The sequence below is a fragment of the Puntigrus tetrazona genome, chromosome 20, assembly GCF_018831695.1.
Source record: "Puntigrus tetrazona isolate hp1 chromosome 20, ASM1883169v1, whole genome shotgun sequence".
NCBI lineage: Eukaryota > Metazoa > Chordata > Actinopteri > Cypriniformes > Cyprinidae > Puntigrus > Puntigrus tetrazona.
Window position 1 is genome coordinate 3,856,054 of NC_056718.1, and position 26,398 is coordinate 3,882,451.

Sequence of the window (26,398 nt, forward strand, 5' to 3'; positions counted from 1 at the left end):
ACCCTGTCACTGTACTATTTTCCATTGGCCATTACTTAAAATCATAACAGACATCAAGTAACAACATTTGGACCCTTTCAGCCATATGAAAGGTACACTATAAAAAAAATATTCTATGTAAAACATTCAATGTTATTTTTTAAAAGTAAAAGTCTGTTAACTGTACAGTTTTTAGAAGCAAACAGAGAAAATATATAATTTACAGTTAAAAACTGTAAACCGAAAGTATTTGAAAGAATTTAATTATGTTTTTTTTATATAGTTTAATAGTTTTGTTATCAGTTATGTACATTTGGGCTTTGTGTTACATGCTCTGCTGTTTAAATTCATGTTTATTGTATTATATTAGTCTCGTATGTTGCCATGATGTTGTTTTGTGTTTGCATGGATGATTCTGTGCATCTTCTATATATTAGTATATTCTATATACTTCTGTTCGTGGAGAAGCTATAGTACTTGCAATGAGATTTGATTCTTCAAGTGGCTTTCTCTTTTGCCAGATTTCTCATTTTCACCAGAGCTATTTTAAGAAAAAAGATTAAACTAATATTTTTGTAATAGGTTTATTAATAATTATAAACCAACATTTGGTTCCAAAAGGTTTAATTTGTTAACCTGTTATTTGCAACCTTGTTAATCATTTTCATCTCTACTACTGCTTAGTTGGAATTTAATATTCAGTAATATTAGTTTTACTACACTAACACTATTATATTATACTGAGTTCAATATAATATTAAGTGTACTATTATACTGAGCCTATTTCAACACAGAACAAAATTTCACAATGTTATTGAACTAAACTGAACTGAATTGACGTTGAACTTTGTTTCTTAACTAGCAAAACATTTTTACATCCATTTTAATAAGAGAATGTATATAAAATTATATGTTTAAAATAGTTTTTTAAAGGTCTGTCTTCCATATGTTGACAATATTTACAGAATTCAGTGCACAAATAAAATTGTCCAAATCTAAGAAAGGTTTAAATAAAAAAAATAAAAAAAAACAGTATGGAAGATCATTCATACAGCACACACAAAAAGCAGAACTTGTTTAAGGAATAATGCTATTCACATGCCATTTTGCTTTCTTTCAGCATCGCTCATTTAGAGAAGAGATGTTTTGTTTAACTATATATATATATATATATATATTTATTTAAAGCTGCATAGTAATTCTGCAAGTCTATGAATGATATCTAAGGAATATATAGGGCAGATCTGTGATCATACATAGCAGGTCAGTTGGCACTGCAGCAGCCTAACAAATGAGAGAGAATATAACTCGCTTTGACATCAAGAAGAAAGTCAACCTTGAGAAAAAAAATCCACTCCTAACCTGACAGCTCATCGCAGTATCATAGAAAGAAATTACACAATTCAACAGAAGGACAATAATCATGCAGTGTCACGAGGGCAGAGCCAATCGTAAAGCAAGATGTAATGCAGGGAATTGTGAACACGTGCAAGAGCAGATGCAACAACAATGTAAAAACATTGGAAAATGTGAGACTGAGCATACCTTGCGGAGATTTCACCATATGCGCGAACCCTTGGGAAAGAAAACGAGAGTGATAGAGAAAGAGAGAACACTTGAGAACACCAATACCAATACTTTTCAGGTATTGTGATCAATCATGGTTTGCTGACAGACAACACCATGGCTATCACACTAAAACTGAAGCTTTCTGCAATAAAAAAAGCTTCTCATACAGAAAAGAGATTGACAACATTTCTGTCTCTCTAATTCCAAGACAAATGCTTTAACATTAATTAGGGCTGTCAATTATTTTATGATTTAATTTAAATTTTGCAACAGCATGTTTTTAAATAGGTTTTATTTGGTGGCTTTATAATAAATTACATAGTGATATAGTTGGAGGAGCTCTGTTATCACCTTTATATCAAACTCAAAACCAGATTAGAGGACCAGACAGAATTTCTGTAAATATAATTATAACTGATGTATTGTTTAATATTTTAATATATCTTGAAATGTAATTTAAATGTAATGGTGAAGCTTAATTTTCAGAATCATTACTCCAGTCTTCTCATTACATTTCATCACAGATCATTCACAGATCATCCTAATATACTGATTTGGTGCATTATGTCTTAATATTACTGATGTAAAGGAAAATAGATGTACTTTTTTGTTATTTATTTAGTTTTTTGTGAATTATTTAATTAAATTAAAATGCTTATTTAAAATACTTTACACATCCATGCTGAATGAAATTATATTAAAAACTTTTTTTTCATTTCTTATTTGTTGTGTTTTTATTGTTATTTGATTAGTTAATATAATATAATTAATTGATATAATTAATTTATATAATCAGTATGTAATGTAAAGAAATGATTTATTTCTAAGATTGACAGCCCTAATGATAGCACATAATTATAATACTCTTATAATGTCACTTTCACATATACAGCCTTAGCCAAAAATGTATACTAATATTGTAATATTTTCCTACCTTTGAGAGTTTTCTGACTTTTTCAATCACACATTTCTGAAGTAGTTAAGGCAATTACTCTATGGCATTTACTTCTGTCATATCATGGGAGTTGAAAATGTCATGTGCATCCTAATTTAGGAACTAAAATTCCTTGTGCATTCAGCTGAAAATAAATGATGCTCTCCCATTTATTTTAGTAAAGGTATGGGTATTAATGATTATTAAAAGTTGTATTAAGATTTTCCTTTTTACAAATCTGATTGAGAGATTTCTTTAAGACATCTAAAGGATTTCTAGAGTGCAAGATGTAACTTGTGCTGCACGTCATCACCTCTACAACACAAAGCCTTGTAAAAATGGAATGAGCTCAACTTAATGAGGTGTGGGAGCATTGCACTACAAACAAGGATTACATTCACTGCCAGCACCTGGGTAGTGTGCTAAAATACAGCCTGACAACAAGAACTAAGGCCATCTATGATCAGGAGATTTCTAAGCTAAAAAAATAAAAGTTTTAATTCAGGGTAAACTGATCAGCATAGTAAAAACAATGTTCAAATGTTAAATATAATTCAAATAATAACATTAAAATGAAGAAAACTTAGATTGACACATTTGAATTAATCATAAGTTCATTTGGACTGTGATTTGGAGTCTTGTTTTATACTATTATATGGCTTTATGTGTGAAAGTGACTATTAAGTGCATAGAACATTATTTTAATTCTCTGTATCTGAACTTTATTTGATTTTATACAGTATGCGATGTGTTTTCACAGCCTAAGACTTACCAGGGGTTTTGTTGACAGCTTTTGAGAAGATGGCATAAAGGGGAAGGAAGACAGAGAAAGTTCAACTGTTAGACACACTTTTGACTTTGCATGGGGGCTGTCATGCAAAAGTTTCATTTTCAGCTAAAAAACATACTGGTTTGTCATGCAAGGGATCAGGACTGTCCCTGTGCATGCCTATTAAAAAATTATTTAAAAGCATCCTGTGGAGAAAAAAGTCTATAAAATCTGTTCCATTTTCTGAGAGAAACAGATTGACATTATTGCTTCAAATCACTCCATCACTTTGAGAATATTGCTGTAGTGTCCAGAATGCCACAGCGTTCCTCACATACTCTGGATGAGGTCATAAATCCAAGCAGGTTACTAAGCCAGCTGTCCGATGTGGACCATGTGGATTTACGAGGTTGTGAGGTTTGTGGATTTCTGGACACACCGTGGACACAGAGAATTACTCTCACTGAAGACTCATGTGTTTAGCTATCCAAGTGAATCATCCACAGCTGGTTTTGTTTCTGAATAACCCTTTTTTTGTTTAAATGAATGCACACTGATTGCAAGAGAACGGCACAGTTCAACCAAATAAGCACATACTGTAAACCCTTAAACCAGGCCTTTCAATTTGTCAAGCTTACTTAAATCAGCTGAAAAATCTCCCTATTGCATTCAATATGACTAACCAATTTAAGTTAAAGAAAAAACTTCAATCTCAAGGCTAATCTCCAGGAACCTGGCATGTCTCAAGCAAAGCAAATTGATGGACCGAGAAACTTAAGACTAAGGTCATGATCATCTATATACATATGGGATTTTATTTCTTTAGAATTGCATGATGCATTTATGAAATTTGTAAACACATAGGCTTTGGATTGTTATTTTGTATGCATTGCAAAATTGCAAAATGCATTGCATTCAATATTTTCCTGGTAGTGGGTGTTAACCTATTATGTTGATGTTAACCAGCTGAGCTAAATGTTGAATATCATACAGACAAGCATAAACTAATTTTAACTAACATGTCTGTCCCTGCTACATCAAAAGGCAGTTTATACTAAATAATCGGCCTTTGTGAAGCTTGTCACACTAAGCAATCAACCTTTACCATCTCAAAAGTCAAATCCAGGCATCTTTTCTTACTGGCTTATCATTTTCTGAAGGCCATGCTAAATCAGACATCTGAGAGTTAGCATCTTATTTTGTGTCTCTTTCCTGTCGTCCTTTCAGGGTTGGAACCAGAGGATGATCAGTTTATTTATTCAATAATAGCTGGTCTGCCGGGCTTATTACATTTACAAAAGGCTTTTAGGGCACACTTGTCAGGCTTTTAGGATTCACTGGGTTTCTTAGCTTACAGCACTTTTGGTAAATTCGATTGACAGAGACAGTCTGATGTTTCATGTCTATGTTTAATTGTAAAGTTGAATCGACCTGCACTGCTTGTCAGAATATGCTGTGCTCAGGATTATGTGTGTTGGTGTCCCCATGCACCAAACTTAATCACAAAGATTTTCTTGCTCACTCAGCTTTACCAGAAAGATAATGCTGATCAACCAGCATTTTTTGCTGGTGAATAACATGCCTGTACTTGCTCTTTAGCTAGAGCAGCATCACACAAAAACTGACCCATCTCAAGTATGGAAGACAACTTTCAGGTTCAGATTTAATTATAAATCTGAAAAATGTTCTCTTTAAAGAAACTTTCTTAGAGATTCCTTAGATAGACTTAATGCAAACATATACACCTTTCAAAATTGTTACCCAATAGGATGCTTCTGTAGAAACCAGCTTGATTTCAGCTAAACAGGTAAATACACTATCCTTAAGTCATTATTATGGGCAGATAAATAACCAAATAATTATACACTTGTAAAGTCAGCATGAAATAAAAATACATCATTGATTCATCCCTGAATAAGTTTTGATGTAGTTATATATTTTTTTACCATGTAATTCTTTATAAGATCAAGCAGGTTATAACATCAACTTGATCTTTATAAACTCTCTGTAATGATTCATGCTGGACTTTTTAAATCTGAAGTAACCTATGACTTCTTTCAAGTGCTGTAGTACTTGTGTCCAAACTAGACTTTATTTTCATGGTCCTAGTCTTGCCATGGAGCATTTAAACTATGGCTTGACTATAACACTGGGGACACATTTTGTGGTCTGTGCTGAGTTATGATCCTCTCTATTCTATTATGTATCTGGATTATATGTTAGCAATATAGCAATATACGTTTGCTGCAGATGTTTGTGTGACACTCATATGAAACCAGGCTTTTTCACCCCAAAGAAAAGCATATTTATTCTTAATCGTTTAACCCTCCTCAGTTCTCTGGTCAAGGGTTTAACATGTACTGGACTCTTAAATAAGCTGATCCTGACTATACTGCCTCCTTTGTCAACAAAATGGCTGCCTCTAAAAACAATACCCATGCCTCCACTGTTAAATATAAACACAGAAGAGAGCAGAAGCGGATTTCCAGACAGTGTCACTTTGACTGGTTACTTGAAGCGTTGGGAGAGAGAGAAAGAGGGTTTATCGCCCTCACGTGACCATATCCCTCTTGATGACATGCTGCTCGGCTTTAATCCTTTGCTCTATTTTACATCCCAAAAAGTCAAATCCCAACATTTGCACGTGTTGGGTCAAGAGACACAAATGCCCACTGCGCCTGAATCAGGTTGCAAGTCATTTTCCCCCTTTTTTATTGACCTACTTTTGTAGTAAGATTATAGTAACTGTCATATTTCCATGTATATTTATTAATCCTCACAGCTAAGCCCACAGCGATTGTTTTGACATTTTTTTTGCATGCTGTTGAGCAGTAATTGCTTTTTATCTTGTAAAAGGCTAGGTTAAAAACGTGTAGCTCGTAAGTGAAGAAAATAAGGTGCAGCTAATCACAGGAAAATTGTTCTTTTTCATTGACTCTCTTAATAATTAAAGCATCATTGAGTGACTACCCTTCTTTAAAATGCAGCGATTTGCAAATAAACTAACAGAGATTAAACAGACGGAAACTAATGGATGCATCTAAATGCGACAAGCACAGAAACATCACAGATTTAATGTTTTGTAGCTGGAATTCACAGTAAAGAGTGTGTTATCTGGTCGCTGTGATCTCAATAACTAAATGCTGTGGCACAGTTTGCCAATGATACCCTCTGATCTACATCGTCAGGGCAGACTGAACATGTGTTTTACAGCTAAACACATATTGTTTTAATCTGCCTGCAGTTTAAGACAGATTTCCACATGATAATACTGATGGTTGTGCTCCTGCTGGGGTGGTGTGGCCCATCTAGCATTTTCATACACACTGAGGTATGCGGTCTGCTTTCCTGTGCCATCTGCATGCTCTGAGGGTCTTTGCAGGCCTGTTGCCATGTCTGTTTCTACTTAAAACAATAGCAGGTTGGACAAATTACCAAGGGCAAACATTTAACAATTCCTGAGTTACAACATTTGTTACGTTGGTACATTTGGTGCTGTTAAATTACAAAAACACCAAAAAATTATCCAGTAAACTGTTAAGGCAGACCACTGGAAGTGGATTGAGTAGGACTACACAATTTTTGCTAAAATGTAATTCATTGATATTTCTATATGAAAACTGAGATCACAATTCTCATACTTATTCTCGTCTTATGTTATGTTGTTGAACATAAGAGAAAGTTAACAATAATAAATAAAAATAACTAAATAGAAGCTGTGCTTTTTGCTCCAGTTGGCACAGAACCTTATCAGCATTTTAAGGTTTCAAGGAGGAACTACTATTTTGTGCTGATGCTTGACGAGGCTGTAAGCGAGATTGAATGGAACGCAGAAAGTGATCACTTAGTGAAGGCCAATGAGGGAGAGGAGAAAATTGTTGTAATTAATCGTGCAGCCCTAATTGAGACCAAGTTTTCTGCAAGTTTAATTCGTCACTATATGTGCTGAACATTGCATCATGATTATCTACATCCAATTTAGTACAAACTTCATCAACTGTGGGCATAATTTTTCGACCATTTTTTTTTTTTAGCATCATTTTTAAAAACCCCACCACTGTGTTACTTTCACTATGTCTCAAAACATGCAATCTGTGATGTAGTATGCTTTATCAAGTGAAAAATGAATTTTTATATCTATTTTTCTATTTTTATTTTATTTCTATAGTCAGTTTTCATATTGGACAACTAAAGGTCTGGCACTGGCAAATGAAATACATTTTTAAAGTAGCAAACCTGAATGGTGAGGGCTTTTTGATCTTGTTTAAGTTTAAATAAAATTTAACTTTTAACATAAATGAGCCCCCAGGACAAGTGTCTGAAGTAGAAGAAACACCTTTCTTTGTTAATAAGGCCCATTATAAATTGCGCCTTCTTCACAAAAATCTGCAAGAAAACTCTTCTTCACTTAGAATTACTGCTATTTTAGTTCTTTTTGACTGAATGTTGGAAAACATATTTCTATTACGCACTTTTCCGAATGTAGTCAACATTTCATATTACGATAGTCTGCTAATTCCTCCACAACCTAACCAAAATAAGGAATTGCACAGATGCAGGATACACACTGAATTCAGAACAGCTTTTAGGTCATATTTGTACATTTAGCAGATTTGCATAATTTCTTTAGTTAGCATGCACAAATATATGCTATGATTGGGCACTATTCATTCCAAGTGAATTCCCTGTAAATGAGTAAACGCAGCCACGCTGTGAGGTGCTGAGAGCATGTCAGTCTAAGTTTAAGCCCATCATTTACCCCCATCGCCCCCAGCGAATTAGCCATTTTTCTTTCGTTCCGCCCCTAATTACAAAACGCTCCCACAGCTCAGTGGTGCAATCCGTTATCAGACACGTCCGTTAATCTGTGGACACGACTGGGGCCTGATGAAGCCAAGACAGGCCGTGATGGCCCTGACAGCCATGCCTGCGGTCAAAGCGCAGGACAGGCTGAGCAAAACCCCCTGCTCTGAGATTAGAGGTCCACTAGCTTCGCATTTATCACATCAGTTTTCCCTTGAGCAGCCGCTGACTGGCTCCTCATTAAGGGCACTTTTTAGGCCTACTGTTTGCCAGAAGGCTAGAGACACAGAAACATCCTTCACCAGCCCTCTAGCCCTGAGCAGCCCTACTGATCCAAAGGTGATCTGATCATACAGCCTGATCTCCTGTCACTACAGACTATCTCTTAATCTTTATAAAGGAGCACTGAGGCACAGGGCTGGTGTGATCGGGCTTGGGTTTGATCACGAAATGCAAAGAGTCAGGCATTTGGGTTTGGGTCCACTGATTCCCTGCCTGACTGGATGCCTTTATATTCATGCTCTGAATAAATTGAGATGCTTGTGGAATTATAGACTATACACAGGGCACAAAACGAAAGAGTAATCTCTCATAACCACAGCACCAAAGTCTCTTGGCAATTCAGTATGCATTCAGAAAGTATAATCAGTTTTGAGACTTATTCTAATACCTGCTGGTGAGTCTACAGTTAGAGTAATCCCAAATAGGTCTTAACACTGAAATACAGTTGAAAAAAGAAACTTGACCGTTTAGAATCAAGAAATGTTCTGTTCTAAATAATAGAAATAAAATTTTCAGTTCAAAAGGTTCAACTCTTGAAATTGCAGTGTACCTTCAATTGTCTGTAACGTGCAGGATCTGGATATTTGATGAAAAAAAGTATAATTTAACCTATAACAATGACTATATATATATTAAAAAAAACTAAAGAAAAAAAAACAAAGATGGGTGCCCCTGCAAAAGGTTTGAAGGGAAAACAATACCTGTAACATTTCAAGGCAAACATTGCTGACATAAACTGTCATTATTCTTTGAGTGGTACAATGAGTAAAGTAATTACTGATAATCAACACATCATTATTATTAAATGTTTTCTAGGTTGACACATTAAATTGCATTAATGGCCATAAAAATGTGTGTATGAAATTGCATTAGTAAATTTTGTATTTATTTATTTGTTTGTTTTTATTGAAAATGTATGTATGTATCTGTACATTATGCTATCTTAATGTAAAATAAATAACATGTGGTTTATTCATGCAAAGAGTATATACATTCTTGAGTATGGCAAAAGTGTCTAAATATGTTCTAGGGTCAGTGCATATTACCATTAATTGAAAAAGTTTATGCTTGTGTACAGTCAGTAGTATGATTGAATCATTGAATCATGTTTCCTAGTCCAATGTGATAATTGCACAAATGAATAAAATGTACTCTGAAGTGTAATTTAACCTCATATACATGTATTTGGAGGTGTATGAGGTAGAATGAATGACATTAAACAGTATTTAAAACAGGAGTCAATATGACACAGCATTCAAGACCCATTTTACTTTTGTAATGCAACCAGTTTTATGTTTTCAGTCAAACTTGACATTCAACTAGTAAAAAAGGTTTTGATCTCATGTTAAGATTATTCATTTATTATGTCTTGCCTAAATACCAATAAGAATGAATCTGTTTTTTTAGTTTTTTTTTTTATAGATTACTAAAATAAATTACATAATTTATTTATGTAATGTTTTCAAAATCAAAGGCTAACATTCTTACCTTCATTGCAGTAACGACCTACATATCCTGTTTTGGAGCAGTCACAGTAAGCTTCACCGTCAGCCATGCTGCAACTGCCTCCATTTTCACAGGGGTTTTCCGTGCACAAGCCTTCCATCTCTAAGCGGACCTTTTGGCTCCCCAAGCGTGTTGGAACCTGATTCCCGTAACCCAGGTCTGTAATAATCCCCTTGAACGGTGGCATCTCCTTAGCCGCTGGAAGTGTTAGGGCAGATGTCCGAATGTCTTGAGGCACTCCTCCAAGATACAGGTCACTGACAATCTTCATGAACTGCCTTTGCGGTCTCACCTCATCCACCTTTGACTCTCCGTCCAGTGCCAACACGGTTCGCAAGTTGTGCCTGCTGATGGTGGCAAAGTGCCAACGACTGTCGTTTACCATCTTGTCGGAGGTTATAGTGGTTTCTGCACAGTCCACACTAAAACGTAACTTCAGCTTGCCTTCCTCAATGCTCAAGAGCAGGAAGTCACAATATCCTCCATCATCAAAGTAGAGAACCAGAGCATCAGATATAGCTGTTTTGAATTGAAAGGTGAGGTCACTTCTGGTGCTGGCATCCCAGCGTAGATAGCGTGCCCACTGACCCTTTGAGCCTGTGAACTCCAGGCCCAAGCCGAGACTCAGGAAGGTGCTGAGCAGTAATAGTACACAATGGGGCCGGCAAATGAGAGGCATGGTAACCAGTGGTTATGCTACAAGAGTGTACTGAACAAACTAAAATTCCTCAGTTACGCTTTCTGGTAAATGATGTGAAGATCATTGAGGAAACATCAAATCCTTTAGATGATAAACATATAGGTGAGGCCATTGAGGTTCTTGACACATGCTATCCTGAATCCTGTTAGGGGTACCAGGATGAATTCCAAACAGACCAAATTACTTTTAGATTAGAAGTGAACAACCGGTCAGCTTCTGCTATCTAGATAGGCGTTACTGATGATGTTCCCTTGAGTCGACTTTCTGGACTAAAACAGAGATGCTCCATATTGTTTCTGATTCTATTATATCGCCACATGTTAATGGCCACATTGGTCCTTCTTTTGACTGATCTGTGAAGATAAAGAAAAAAAATGACATACTTTTCATTGGGTTCATTATACATTACTTAAACTCAAATGTTTTCAAGCTGTGTCTTGGGATCTTCAGAGGATGACACGTTTGAAAAAATGTCACAAATGTATTTGTCAGTGTTTGATGTAATATATGAAGAGCTTATCTGCAAAAACAGATAACTAATAATAATTATTTGATAATAATTTTCAAAAATCATGTTTTTTTATTGTGCATTTCAGTTATTATCAATCAAACTGCAGTTGGATTATTTCGATTACGTTCAAAAACAACTGAAAAATACAGCTAACATATACAATAAAGCAGTAAAAACATAATAAAAAACATGATATTTGAAAAAAAGAATTTATTTAGCAAATAAATAAATGTATTTACCCAGTCATTTTCAGCATAATTTTATATTATTAGTATTATTATTAAAAATCATAAGAGAATATGATTAATTTTCAATTCAATTCACCATTTAAAAAACAATAATAATAATAAATGTATGTCTTTCTGTCTTGGATAGGCCACAACAGTAAAGTCTTTTTCTCCAAACTAAAGCTGCATTTGCATTTTGGCAAACACAAAATAGTCACAGTAGTCACGGTCAAATATTTGCTATTTACGACACTTAAGTATTTACAACACACGCGGTCAGTTGACAGATGTCTGACGGAGAGATACTGTACGTGTGTGTTGAATTCCATCCCTCCCTGCCCTGGCTGTTGCTTTGGCATGGAGCCCCCAGAGACAAAAGCCTCCCCAATCGTAGCTGTTCCACAGAGGTGCAACACAATAGCCCCTTTAACTACCTGCCCTGAATAGTTAATCTCTCCCTGGCAGCCAGCTATTGAATTAAGGCAACTGATATGTGGAGCCGATGTGTGGACCGTCTCTTGAGCGATAGTGGGTCTTGTCTATATTTCAATAGACAACGAGCGTGCCACAAGATTTGAGAAGAAAGGTGAAAAGGGTGAGCTGAGCAGAACGCAGCGGCCACAGTGAAGACATTTACAATGCATGCCACACTAATAGGCAAGGCATCATGGAGAATTGGTTTTCAGAAGGACTTCCTGTTCAGTCTGCTTTACTAGGAACGGGCTGGCCTGAAACCTGATCCTCACACGCGGTACATGACAACTGGCCATTGGTCTGGCAGCAATCACACAGAGGATTTATTACAAACATAATACAGACTATTGGGTTACAAATGATATAGATCCGATCAGAACTCTCCAGAGGCAGTAGTCTACGAGGATTGTTCAAAAGACATTTGGAAAGGATTCTTGGACAGTGCTCTTTTGGGCATGAGCATAATATATCCCATTTAATGAGCAAAAAAAAATGAAGAACTAAGATTAGAGATGAGGAATTAGACTCTGAAATATGTGTTCTGCCATATGCTCTGTAATCCATAGAAAATTCACTCAAACGGAATAAATGTTGCATTTGGTTCCCAAAAGGCAAAAGAGCATGAAAAGCTTACACATAACTATCAGAGGAAAAGTCTTCCATCTGCCTTGAATGATTTACAATCATTTCCAGCATGTTTTATTCTCCGTGAGCAAGGCCAAGATGCTGGGTACAGGAAACAACAAATATATATGCTGATTATGTCTCCATATGCACTTTCTTCAATGTCATGTCAATCTCAGCTGGATTTCTCCTGCAAATGTCTCTCAAATTCTCAATATCAGAATTTTCTCTTATTGAAAAGGCAATTTGACATCAAGTAATCCAATACCTCCTGACATGCATTCACAAAAACCAAAAAAAATGAACAAGCCTTAGTAACCAGCAGTGTAACAATAATGTGCAGCAACTTGGGCGTTGTGGAATAGAAATGATTCATCACACACTGTGTTTCAAATGGGATTACCAATTAAATGAATAGTTTACTCAAAAAAAATATTCTGTCATCATATACTTATCCTTATGTCTTTTAAAAACTGACCTTATTTCTTCTGCAAAGCATGACAGCATTTATTTATAGAATAAAGTTTAATTATTTTTTACAGTTTTAGAGGCCCTGGTCTCCATTCTAGTCTCCAAGAGAGCAGCTCAACATACTGATACATATCTATTTTATTTTTTTTTTTTTTTTTTTTTTTTTAAATTACAGCAACTATTTGAGGTGTGTAGGTATGAGAAAATTGTACCTTCAAATTGTAAATAACATTTCCAGTTTTTTATTTCATGACACCACAAACCTACCTATATATATATATATATATATATATATATATATATATATATATATATATATATATATATATATATATATATATATATATATATAATTTATTTTGTTTTGTTTTTTCAGGTCAAATGTTGGTATAAAAACCACCAAAAGTAACATGGAAGCAATAGCTACTAACCTTAACGTATGGGAGAAATGCAAGAAATGTCAGCACAATTTTTCCAATAATTTTCTAATGTAGGCTATTTTATATATTCCTAAATATTAAAGGGCTTAAGCCAAAGTCTCATACTAATTAATGGCCATCATGAAAGTTTTGTACTATTAAAGCAGAGAGAGAGAGAGAGAGAGAGAGAGAGATAGAGAGTTGTGGGGGGAGGTGGGGGTGATTATGTTCACACTGCTGCATGCATCCTTCAGTCTCCTCTCTGGCAATGACAGTACATCTCAAACATTCATTAAATATTTCAGAAACGTTTAGGATATAGGAATAACATGAATAATAAAATACAATAATTAAGAATGTTTCTGTCTCTTTCATCCTCAAATAGTACAAGTATTAAAATAGTATGTCACAAGCGTATGCTTTAGAAGAACGTAGCTATCCCAGAGCAAACGCACGAAAGCTGTGTTAAAAAAATCTATTATTAAACATCAGGAATATTCTAATATAACGTGAGTTGCTAATGTAAGTTAATGACTAAACGCATTTGTGAAACTCTCTAAAGCTCAAATAAGTAGTTCTGATTTACCTCATATGATGAAGATTATATTCCACCGACGGAGATTCCGGTTTATTCTACAAATTGTCTAAAACACGTTAAATCCACATCGCGAGTGATGAAGCGCGGATGGAATGATGCTGAGGTCAAATCCAGTGTAGCGGGATAATCCGCGCATCCAGAGCTCGCTCTCCTCCGCTCGACTGAGGCGCTGGAGCCTGTCCTGAGCTCGCGAGCTTCGCGGCTCCGCCCACTACTTACATTAAACACGCCATTTAAAGACGTACCAAGACAAACAGCGTTTTTCTGTCAGGAATCCCTTCAGGTATCTTCACGTGAGGCACTATCCATTTTAAACCTAGATTTTAACATCACATCTCTTCTGAACTGTCGAGTCTTGCATGTTAGCGGCTGCGTAGGAGATCTTTGCATATCAAAAGCCTTCGTGGTTTTCTGGAACACAGGGAGTATTTGGGGAAGTCTCCATGGTCCTGAAAAGATGTTGCTCTTTTCCTGCCAAGATACTCAAATAAACTCAAAAAAGTAAACGCCATTCTAAAACACATTAAAATTGGTTTCTAATAATTGTAATTGAAACATCACGTTACTGTCATGAGCATGCGCACTGTTGTTTTCATCATTCAGAAATCTACTCACTTCAGCCTGTCGATGCTCGGATCAAAGCTAATCTAGTATATTGCCGTATATGAGGTAGTTCTTGCGGCCTAATTAAACGGAAAAGTTAATGAAAAGATCACTGACGCGGCTTAATGAGGCAGTGTGAGAGTCCTGTGGGAACGCAAGAGAATGCAAATGTGCACGCACACAGGAAACGCGCACGCTTGTCGCACATTTGTATATCAATAAAAAAAACTACATGGTGTTAATGTTTAAAATAAATATAATAAATCAAATGATCACTAACTTGGTAATTGGTCACTCTCGTCACTATACATCCCTGTCATTATACTGTACAGTGCTTTGATGCAACCTGTGTTGTTAAAAGCGCTATATAAATAAAAATGATTGATTGATTGATTGACTAAATGCTGTAAATATTGCGTTGCATTTGAAATATTGAATTTATCAGGGTGTCTGACCAAAAGTATTTGCACTGCTGGGGAGATTTAAATATCTTGCTGCAGTAAATACAGTACTTAGTTTTGTGGACTACAGCCCTCTACAGACCTGGCAGGATATCCACACAACTTTAGCATTAATAGAGGGCCCAAAAATATTAGAAACCTACACACACTATGTGCGTAGTTCATCACTTTGAAGTTCAACTATGAATTTCTTTCACTGTTTTAGGAGCAGAAAGGGCACTGAAATTTTTTTGATATGTTTTGCTGGGGTGTTGAAACCTATTCCTAAAGGACTACTATCCAGCAGCTTTAATTTAGCTTTAACCCTAATTAACCAGGTAATCAAAGCCTTCCGACTTACTAGAATGTTGAAGGCGCTGGAGCTAAAATCTATAGGACAGCAGTCCTCCAAGGCTTTGTGTGTGTGTGTGTGTGTGTGTGTAAAATCACATGTCTGTGTCCATTGTTTTACCTGGAAACACATTAAAATATTCCTAAATCATAGTAATTAGCATGGAACTGTTTTTTTTCTTTTGATTGCTTAGGTATACTGTATATATATATATATATATATATATATATATATATATATATATATATATATAGATAGATAGATATAGATATAGATAGATAGATAGATAGATAGATAGATAGATAGATAGATAGATAGATATATTGTATCCTCTTTTGGAAAGCTTTTAGATATAAAGCAAATGAAGATGAAGTGTCTTTTTGAAATCCTCAGCTGTATGTACTGTATTGTACAGTGTGAGGTCAAAATTAAATCAAGAGGATACCATCCCCAGACCTTATCATTTAACATTTACAAGTACTTTGCTGATGCTTTGTTAACACACTGCCATAAGTGCATCTATCCTCACCAGCACACACACACACACACACACACAGGCAATTTACAACTGCTAATGAGTGAGTGTCAGTGCAGGAAATATATTTTTTGTCATTTTGTAAGGTTTGTGAAGATTGGGATCTGCTTTTACCATAGATATTTTTTTCATAGATAATTCATTCTTTTACTGTTCGTCTTCAACAACATCTTTCCTAAGACACCTGTACACTTTCCAGGAGACAGTTGCTACAATTCACTATACCACAGACCTCATCTAAGTACAGTGCTTTTAAAGCACCCCCAAACATCACAGCAAAACATAAAAACATGCTCCAAGTCAAATCTATTTTGCCCAACTAGTTCTATACTGTGTCCAAGCTCAACAGCGACTGCCTCATCAAAGATAACTCCAGCACTGGGTCATGCTAGTCTTGTAAACAGAAAGTAAACAGTCTAACAAGCTTCCTGTCACTGCTAGAACTAATATATACTTATACTGCATAGTACTGTCCAAATGTAGCTCTCTACAAATCAAAGCAGGTCCCACAAGAAGTGTCACGCCAACCTCTTACTCAAATAGACAATCCTCTTCTTTCCTGACTGTTCTCCTGCCTCAATCCAACCACACAAATTTAAAGTAGAACATTCTTCCAGAACTCTTTCCTGACTCTTTTTTTCCCTCACAGTGTGTGAAGCTAATGCTCTCTGCCCCGCGGCCTCCGACACCTCTGTCATAATTAGGAGGAACATCCTTCAGCCAAGGCAGGTGGAGGAGCCCCCTGAGAAAACTTGTAAGACAATCACATTCCTGACACATGAAGGGAATGTCTTCAAGGCAGGACAGACATTTTCTGCTACAATACTACACCAGTTTTTTTTACTAAGTAATAAAACCTAAAATTTAATTTTACTTACAGATAAATAAGCATTTAAAATGAACATTGTCATAAGGGTAGTATTCACAGCATGAGGTATTTACTCATATGCCTTGATGGATTAATGTAAAAAAAAATATTAAAATACACCCTTTAAGATATGCACACATACAGAAATGTGTGTTCAAGGGTAAAAAATTGTCACTAATGTTGAATAACACTATGTATACTTATATTTTAATGAAATGGATCTATTGTTTACATATATGTTTTTGTACACATTAAAAATAACTCTTATAATCTAAAAATAACTCATAAACTCATAACTGATAAATTAAGAAGAAGTGAATTGGGAACATTTTCAATTCATATTAACATTTGAATTGAAACTATAACAACAAATAACCTACCATGCCCCCAAGTTACAGGCAAGCATATGCATGAAAATTATATAATTAACAATTTATTGTCAGAGGTGTATAATGGTATGTTGTGCCATTTAGTAATGCAGATTCTTGGTGCCTGCCATCTCTCTGCTACAGGTCCTGCTGCCATTACGGTATGATATCTATTGTAAGTGCTACAGACTTTCACCAGATGGCCAGTGTGTTTGTGTATCCATGTGTATGCAAACACTCATGCTGGTTTACAGGTGTGACTTAGCAATAATTCATGGGGGCTCTCACACACCTCCCTGCTGGTTCAGTCGCAGTGCTATTAACCAACAGTTTAGCACCCTTGGCACTTTGGCAAGCTGCTGCTGGCACCTCAGCCCTAGTGATGTGGGGCACATTTTTCATGTCTGGGAATGATTTTGGGATATCTGACGAAGGCCTGCCAGGCAGATGAAACATTAAAAAACCATGATTGAACTACAACATAAGATATTAGACAATGTGATTATTTGTTTAAGAAAAATAAAGCCAAAATGGAAAAGTTAGGACACCTTTACTGTTAACATAAGAATTAAGAGGGAAAATCAAATACCAAATACCAGAATGACTGAAAAGAAAATAATCAAGTGGTTGCAAAAGTCTAATCAAAGTTCTCATCCTGACAAAAATGCTGTTACTTAAACTTTATTGTCATTACACATGTACAAGTACAAGGTAAGAAAATGCAATTTAGGTCTAACCGGAGTGCAATAAGCAGCAAGTGCAGGATATAGGTACAAATATAAATTACAAGTGCATGTACAGGTAATATGTGCAGGAGATAAATATGTATAAATTAAATTTCAGATGAATGTGTTAATGAAGGGGAAATTTACAGATAGAGAAGGGGAAATTTACAGTTAGCATGTATAAACAATTTACAGATGATTATGTACAAACAGGATATACAGGATATGTGTAGACAAATTTACAAGAGTATGTACAATGGATATGTACATACATTTACAATAGATATGTACAGTGGAGTGCAATGAATGTTAAACAGTGCTTTTTTTTTAATGGGGTGGGGATAGTGACACAGCTCTGGTAAAAAAGCTGTTCCTCAGTCTATTTGTTCTAGTCCGGGGGAATGTGTATCGCCTGCCAGATGGCAGGAGGGAAAACAGTTTGTGGGCAGGGTGAGAGGAGTCCTTAAGACTGCGTGTTTGACGAAACCAGTGTCTCTTCTGGATGTCCTCAATGGATGGGAGTGGAGTTCCTGTGATGCGCTGGGCAGTTTTCATCACCCGCTGCAGTGCCTTACGCTCAGCAACAGAGCAGCTCCCATACCAGACTGTGACACAGTTTGTTAGGATGCTCTCTATTGTACAGCAATAGAAGTTCACCAGGATGGCTGAGGACAGCTGATTCTTCTTAAGTTTCCTCAGGAAGAAAAGACGCTGATGAGCCTTCTTGACCAGGCTGGAGTTGTTGGTGGTCCAGGACAGATCTTCAGATGTGGGTTCCCAGGAACTTGATGCATGAGACTGGCTCCACAGCAATCCCATTAATGTGGATGGGATCATGTGTGCCTCTTCTCACCTTCCTGAAGTCCACAATGAGCTCCTTGGTTTTGGTAGTGTTAAGGAGCAGATTATTGTCTTTGCACCATGTGGCCAGATGCTGGACCTCCTCCCTGTAGGCAGTCTCATCGTTGTTGTTGAAGCCCTGCCACATGCGTCGAAAATCAGTGTTGGAAAAGTGGTCCTCTAACTTCAGCTTGTAGCAGTACTTGGCCTTTTTGATGCCCCTCTTCAGATTTGCCCTGGAAGTGCTGTAGGCCTGTGCATCACCTGATCTGAATATATATATATATATATATATAAATATACATATATATACATATATACATATGCATGTATATACATATGCATGTATATACATGGCGGCGTGTGAAGAGGGACACCTGAAGTGTATCGAACCTCGTCACCGCCGCCATTAAATACCGAGCGCGCCTCTCCTCGCAAGTCCGGTCTCTTCCCCCATGCATGCATGCATGCTGGTGTCCTCGTGGGTCCAGGAAGGGTGTGTGAAGGGTCTCGCCACGCCGCCAGAGAAGCACGCTGTCGGACACCGTAGTCCAGGCGATGACTGCACACGTGTACCACTGACGGGCCAGGATGTCGGGCTGTTTATCCCTTCAAAACTGCCGACCGGAAAAAAGCGGAGGAGAAGCCGCCCCTTGCACCCCGGACCAGAGAGGAGAGCGCGTGCGACCGCCGGACTCCGCCCCTTACCTGGACCCTTCTCCCTGGAACACTACCCGACCTGCACTCCCCCTGCAGCACGACGAGGACACCAGTTAATCCTTTTATTTTGGACACTTTTCCCCTGGACACTTTATTTTGTATTTTTCTGTTAATAAAAAGCCTCTCCGAGGCCTGTCGTTATATATTGCGCGCAATAAGGTACAAAGGCCATGTTGTATCATTAATCAATCACGACTGAAAGTTGTTTTTGCTTTTAAAACATGGTTACCACACAATAAAAAAAAAAAAATGTATTGAAGCTTCCACTAACAAAAAAATTGTCCCTGACATTAACAGTAAATGGCAAAAGAATGTTCTAATCATGCCTCTCATCTAATGGAGATCAAATAAAACAGAATAGCTTATTCGGTGAATAATGTATTTTTATATGATACCATAGGATAAAATGATATAAATATATAGTTATTTTAGGCCTACTGGTTTTATATATAGTAATTATTATAAATTTATATTTTTTATTTATTTTGTTACTGTCACTTTTGATCAATTTCATTTGTCCTTGCTGAATAAATGCATTAACTTTAGATAGATCTTTGTAATGCAGCAAAAACAAAGCATCCTATTTCAAAGAAATGTCTTGATAGAATTGAGCCAATGTCCAGCACAATTGCATCCTGAGAAACCCAGGAGGGAAAATAGTGAATCGAGCCATCACCATCATCAAGCTCTGATCATTTATATTCCCATGCTTGTCTCTGGGGAGCAATCTCTCTGTGTTATAATGCGGTATGCAGAAGCAACCTCGCCCTGTGCCGGCAAACACATTATTACTCTGTTCCGGTGACAAATGATCTCACCGCACAACATTGAAAAGGGGCCAGGCGGTGAGGACAGCTGTTAATGTTTGCTTTTAGATTTGGATGTACAGCTAGCGTGGCTTGCCCAAAGACAGATCAATCAATGCTTTGTAGGGGATGGCAGTCAAAGGCTAAGATGGAGCTTTCCTTAAGCTTGTCTCCACAAGCAAGTGCATTACAGTTGCAGGGACTGGGGGCAAGAGTGAAGCTAATGAAAAGCATGGAGGGATAGCTTTTTGTCACAGGTCTGTAATTGCAGTCTCAGAGAGGGCAATGTTAAAAAAAAACAAGCAAGCAAGCCGCTCTTGTAGGACGTGGGGTTTTCAGTATATGGCATTCAGAAATGAAGGTGTTTGTTGAAAGAAGTGTAAAAATCTTTACTTCAACACATACCTCGGTTTCTCTTCTTTTTTGCCATGGTCTCTTATCCTCTGTCGGGTTCACTACAGGGTCAAAATCTTTTGTATTAGCTAGACTTCCCTCTGTCACACAATCATCAGATCTCTGTAAGAGGGCAGCAGCATTTGATCTGCTGTGTGATTCAGCAGGATCCTTTTTGACTTTCTCTATCCCTGCTCCTCACATTCTTGTTCAGCACCTAATTGATTTGGTCATCTAATCTCTGTCGAACTGAGTATAGAAAGAAAGCCATGATTAAAGAGTTCCCCTGTGAGAGTTGCATCGGCTCAGAGGTCAGGTGCTGGTTTGCAGGAGCAAAATCAGTTGTTGACTTGCTGCATTCAGCTTCATCTCACTTGGCCTGAGTTTGGACAGACCAATAACCAGCCCAGTTACCCAGCAGCCTCCTCTGGGACAGCGTGAGTGCCTGGAAAGAAGAAGAGTCCTTTTAGAAATTATGTGAAAATGGAAAAGCTATAATCCAGCTACAACTGTGACAATATTTGCCCAACTTCACCAAGTGGAATACAAAAAAAAAAAATTTTTTTACATGATTTTTTTTACCCTTACTTGACCCCGAGTATCAAACAGTATTTTAAAATCCTTATGTAAAAAGGGTTATTTATCTAAGCTTTCGTCCATATGAAATGAATAACAGGCAAAAAGAATGCTACAACAGGGACACCCAACCTTGGTCTTGGCCAGTGGCCCACTTGAAAGATAAGAGACAGCAATGCCCTTATAGGTCTGTGATCTGCTGTAAAGCGAGAAGAAGAAGAACCCCCGGTTCTGATCAAACTCACCTGGAGCACCTGGAGCATTTGATAATTACAGACAGGTTTGTTTACTCTGTGGCTGTGTTCGAAATGACTTGGGTACTGCTTACTGCCCAGTACATACTGTCTATTTTCCTTTTAAATAGTGTGTGAAACAATAAGCAAGGGAAAAAAAAAAGTACTACATAAACTACATAAAAAACCCTTGTCAGATTAACAAAATTGTCCCAACTAGTCAAACATAGTTGTCCGAAGTGAAGAATTTTATGTTAAGGATGAACAAATCACTGTTACTGTTATATGATTATTGTTTTACTGTTTGCTGATTTTATTTAAACTTTTTTATTGTTGTTTTATCATTATTGTTTGTTGTTTGTTGAAATGTTATGTAAAAAAGCTCATCTTTTTAAAATTGTTGGTTGTCACTGTTCTTGAGGTTAGTGTGTCTAGCTGTGAGACCTAAACTACATGCTTGATAGGGGAGTTGAATTATGTTTGCATAATTGAAATATTATTTTTTAATGCATTTTTAAAAAATATATTTTATAAATTCTATGTATATATTATATTGTTGCAATATTATTATTAAAGGGGTCATGAATGACACTATTTTGTATGTTTATGTGTTTTATGGTGTAAAAAAACATTATTTTATTCATTGTGTTGCATCACGCCTCGTAAACAACACTAAATGGAGAAACAACAAACAGCAAGCAGTAATGTTTCCCTTCACTTCTCAAATATTGCATTTGAATAGTAAGCAGCAGGTTCTTTTAATAAGAAAATGTAACTTGGTTGTGAGTCAGAATTGCTCTACTTTATAGTCTTTGCACAGCCAGCATAGGTTACTTTGCAGGTTTTAGAAAGATGTATTTACTTAAATCTTTAGAAGAAACAGTTTTCATACATCTAAAAATGGATGCAGGCACCACATAACTAATTTCCAAAATGTATTGTCAAAAATGTATACAGGTCAAAGGGATTCCTAATCAATGAATTTATGAAATACAACATACAAAACATTTAATTCAGGTTAACACATCCAAAAAATGTAAATACAACAACAACAAAAAAGAGCAATATAAGATTGTATGATTTTGTTATGTTAAAGTTGATGTGTGCAAAATACTTATCTGTAGTGCATCAGTGTCCAAACAACAGCAATATAAACTTTTAAATAGAAAAAAAAAAAAACGAAACATAAAAAAAAACTCTAGACTTGAAATTACACACTTCCCAACCAGGACACAGCACAATGGTCTAGTAAGTATAGTGAGTAAAGCTACTTCACATGTTTCGGCCAAAACGGTCACAGCACGAAAATACTAATAAAGGTTATTTTTGGAAAAATACTTACAAATATTACATATAAATATTACAAATCTTTAAATTATTGGGCTTTCATTTAATGCAATACAATCAATCACAGTTGTCTACAGTCTGTCTAAGTTATTTGTAATATCGTGTTTATTGAGTAATAGGTTTGTTAGTGACTGAAGGTTGCAATCAATTGTGTTGTGGGCTGGCCATAGTTCACTGTGCCCTCACAAAGCCAGCATAGGCCCCACAAGAACATATTTGTAGGCATCCCTGCTGGATTTGAGACTCAAACCCATATTCTGGTCATAAAACTCCTTAACCATTAGGACACTATGTTCCCTTAATGCATAGAATAACTTTTTAATGTGGTTAAAGTTGTTGTTTCCAAAGTAGCCTACTTTCATTTCAATTGACCAAGTAAAATTCAGTTTTGCACAATGACTGTATGCTTGCCTTCTATTTATGTGGAATTTTCTAGAATCCATGCGAAATACAGAGTTTAATTGAAAAGTTCATGCGAAACTGACCATACAAAAGACGATCAGAGAGTTTATGTGGACACTGCTAAACTTGAGCACCCAAATGCACAGAGTAATGTGACATCAAACCAGCATGAAAATTATACAGTGTCCCAATCCTCATCGCCTTTTCGAACTTTTTCATTCAGAAAAAAAAAGAGACGTGTCCTACCACATTCAAAGTGAGCTTGGTCCTCTTGACATTATGAGGTTAAGCACAAAGAGAAAGCTATTCGGGCTTAGCTGTGGTCTAATATGGGAATGAGAGCATGAAAGACATTTCTAATCTGCTAATGCAAAAATCACATTAACTTCCCTAATTCATTTTTGCCACAGCGATGGGATATTAAAGGCTGCAACTCAGGAACCTTTAATAGCAAGCTGTGGACATTTTTTCAAGCTGTTTTGAAGTGTAGAGGTTTCAAAAGTGTTTTGTTGTTTGCTTGTTTGTTTGGCAGTTGACAGAGTCTGTAGGAACACAACTGCGCATGAGCTTATATGGCAGTGGATTATCGTTGGGAGACTTTACTGGGTGATGAGACATAAGCTTGGTTGGGATGTATGTACACTTATTTCCAGTTGGGTACCTTTCACTGCTTATGACATGCTATATCTCACAAAAGCAATATGTATACAATCAAAAATATTTTTTTGTCATATTATCTCAAAATAAAGGTTAAAAATATTATGAAAATACAAAGAAATCACTTCATGGAAAAAAAGGTTTGCTAATGAAACTAAAATAGGCTACAACAAATCTTGTTAGTGATCTCCTTTGTGGCAGGAATCAGGGTTGCCAAAGACTTTCAACTGAATGTAAAACCGTAATCTACATGTAATTAAATGACAGAATAATAAGAAATTCACTGATCTTTATAAAGATAAATGAAAGATGAGAATTTAAATAAGGTTTCTCCAAGAAGTTGCTATAAACCCTAACCTTTTTAAAACAAAGTCTCAAAAGTGTTGGGGAAGTCACTAAATCTAGCTACAAAATTACTAAATTGCCATTACTGACTGGAATAGTAATTAAGAAGCAAGTCTGGAGAACCATTAAGCTTGTCAAAAGAAGGTGGAGTCACTGCAATTTCCTGCTCTATAAAAAGGCACAGTAGCCATGCAAACCAACATTCTGAAGTTCTTGGGGTTTTGGGATAATGGTACTGATGGATTGTGTTAGTGTTGGGTTCTTTCTGCTTATTGTAATTGACTTGTCGTTGTCACAGTGGTCAGGATTTCAACAAAGCCAGGATCCAATAAGATTCCAACAACAGTCACAAGTTTCAGCTTCTCTGCAAGCTGTCCAAAATCTACAGGCTTCAGATGCTTTTAGACCTCCTACACCATGGAAGTTCCTTCAAGATCCTGGAAGCACTCAATCCAAACAGCTAATGCAGGCTCCTGTGGCACCTTTGACCTGGCATTTTCCAGTATTGCCAGAAGAACCCCGGCAGCCAGATGTTCCTTTTGAGTTGCATGTACCTTCACCTGCACAGAGTGTTGCTGCTCAGTGTGGGGAGAGCTCTGTGCATGTAGAGGTCAAGAAGGATTTCTTTGGTACTGGTGAGCTGGTGAATCCTTCATTCCTCAATTTAGGAGGCTGTGCAGCAGTAGGTGAGGATCCAGAAGCTCAAGTACTTATCTTTGAGTATGAGCTCCAGATGTGTGGTAGTTCTCTGACGGTAAGTGATTGCTATTTTGATTTACTATAGTGATTTTTAACTGAGAAGTTACTGCGGACTTTTGTAATCTGACTTCAGATGACAGACAAAGAGCTGGTCTATTCATTTACACTACTCTACACTCCTGAGCCTTTAGTAGGAACTCCCGTTGTCAGAACCGATGCAGCAGCTGTTGGAATTGAGTGTCATTATTCAAGGTGAGTATGAAAAGGTTCAAGCAGTTTTACTATAGGTTACTGATTTGTCCATGTTTTTTAGGTTGCAAAATGTAAGCAGCAATGTGTTGATGCCCTCTTGGTTTCCTTTTGCTGCTACAAAGGTTGAAGAGGAAGTTTTGGTGTTCTCCTTGAAGCTCATGACTGGTATGCAGGTTTGTTGTTTTTTTTTCCCTCTTTGGGACAGTGGGGGCTCTAAAGTGTCACTAAAAACATTTTCCTTGCAGATGACTGGATGTTTGAGAGGCCATCCAATCAGTACTTTCTAGGGCAATTTTTAAGAGTTGAAGCTTCTGTTAATCAGTACAACCATGTTCCTTTGCGCTTGTTTGTGGATGGTTGTGTGGCTACTGCAGTCCCTGATGTGAACTCCAGTCCAATATATTCCTTCATTGAGGACCATGGGTTTGTAAGGGTTTTTTTTTTTTTTTTTTTTTTTTAAATTGACTGTGACAGAATCTAACCAACCAATCCCCTACCCCACTTCTCCTGATTTGCTAGGTGCCTGGTTGATGCTAAGCTTACGGGTTCAACTTCTAGTTTTATGCACCGGGTTCAGGACAACAAACTGCAGTTCCAGTTGGAGACTTTCAGGTTCCAGCAATCAGATGGCGCTCAGGTATGTAGTGGACTCCGTTTAGTACTGCATGCACAAACCCCCCCCCCACACATTTTTTTACATTTTGCTCCATAGGTATATATCACGTGTGCTTTAAAAGCAGTTTTGGCGTCAACCCCCATAAGTCCAGAGAACAAGGCTTGCTCCTTTGCCAATGGGTATGCCCTGACAATAAGTTTCCACCACACAACCTGTGATCAGAATGGATAATTTTTTTTTTTTTTTCCTCATAGGTGGCTTTCTGCTGATGACAATGACCAGGTGTGCACGTGCTGTGACTCCACATGTGGCTCTAGCCGGAAAGGGCGAGCGCTGTCTGATTCAGGTGGAGATATTCTAAGGTCTCTTTCATAGCTAAACCTATGACATAATAAAAAATTTTTATTTTTTTTTTTCTCTCTCCCCCTCCCAAGGCCTTATTTCAGAAGGGAAGGCAACCATTGGCCCCATTGTAGTGTCTAACTAGTGTGTGGCAAATAAAAGCTCTGAATGTGGTACTATGGCACATGGTTTTTTTTTTTTGAGGATAGTTAGCCATGTCAAGTTGTAGAAGAGCCTGTTTTTGTACCTGCACTGACAACTTGCATGCAAGTTACTAGTGACCCTGGTATTTGTGATGCACTTTAGTTTTACGTGAACCTTACACGTAGTAAACCTCTTGAACTGGCACCTTTCAATTCCAGTCCTCACACCTCCCTGCTCCTGTGTGCACTAATTCAGAACATGTTTGACTG

The 26,398-nt window shown here is 36.8% G+C and overlaps 2 protein-coding genes across 25 annotated transcripts in view; one reads left to right on the plus strand and one right to left on the minus strand.

Moving 5' to 3' along the window:
- Nucleotides 1-14,013, minus strand: part of nrxn3b (neurexin 3b) — a 231,778-nt gene extending 217,765 nt beyond the window's left edge. For all 24 annotated transcript variants that reach the window (XR_006247236.1, XR_006247239.1, XR_006247238.1 and 21 more), the window contains exons 1-4: nt 13,855-14,013; nt 9,825-10,895; nt 3,255-3,272; nt 1,525-1,554 (exon numbers count right to left, since the gene is read on the minus strand). Coding sequence is in view for 19 of the 24 variants with exons in the window: in XM_043219675.1 (XP_043075610.1) it covers nt 1,525-1,554; nt 3,255-3,272; nt 9,825-10,521 (745 nt within the window). In the remaining 5 variants the exon portion in view is untranslated. The remainder of the gene's footprint in view (nt 1-1,524; nt 1,555-3,254; nt 3,273-9,824; nt 10,896-13,854) is intronic.
- Nucleotides 14,014-24,291: 10,278 nt separating this feature from the next.
- LOC122324399 (zona pellucida sperm-binding protein 3-like) lies at nt 24,292-26,166 on the plus strand. The gene is made up of 8 exons (XM_043218773.1): nt 24,292-24,830; nt 24,909-25,027; nt 25,089-25,192; nt 25,273-25,450; nt 25,547-25,664; nt 25,740-25,822; nt 25,898-25,989; nt 26,078-26,166. Exons 1-8 carry the CDS (start codon nt 24,306-24,308, stop codon nt 26,128-26,130), a joined length of 1,272 nt encoding a protein of 423 aa, XP_043074708.1. The 5' UTR covers nt 24,292-24,305; the 3' UTR covers nt 26,131-26,166.
- Nucleotides 26,167-26,398: the final 232 nt, after the last annotated feature.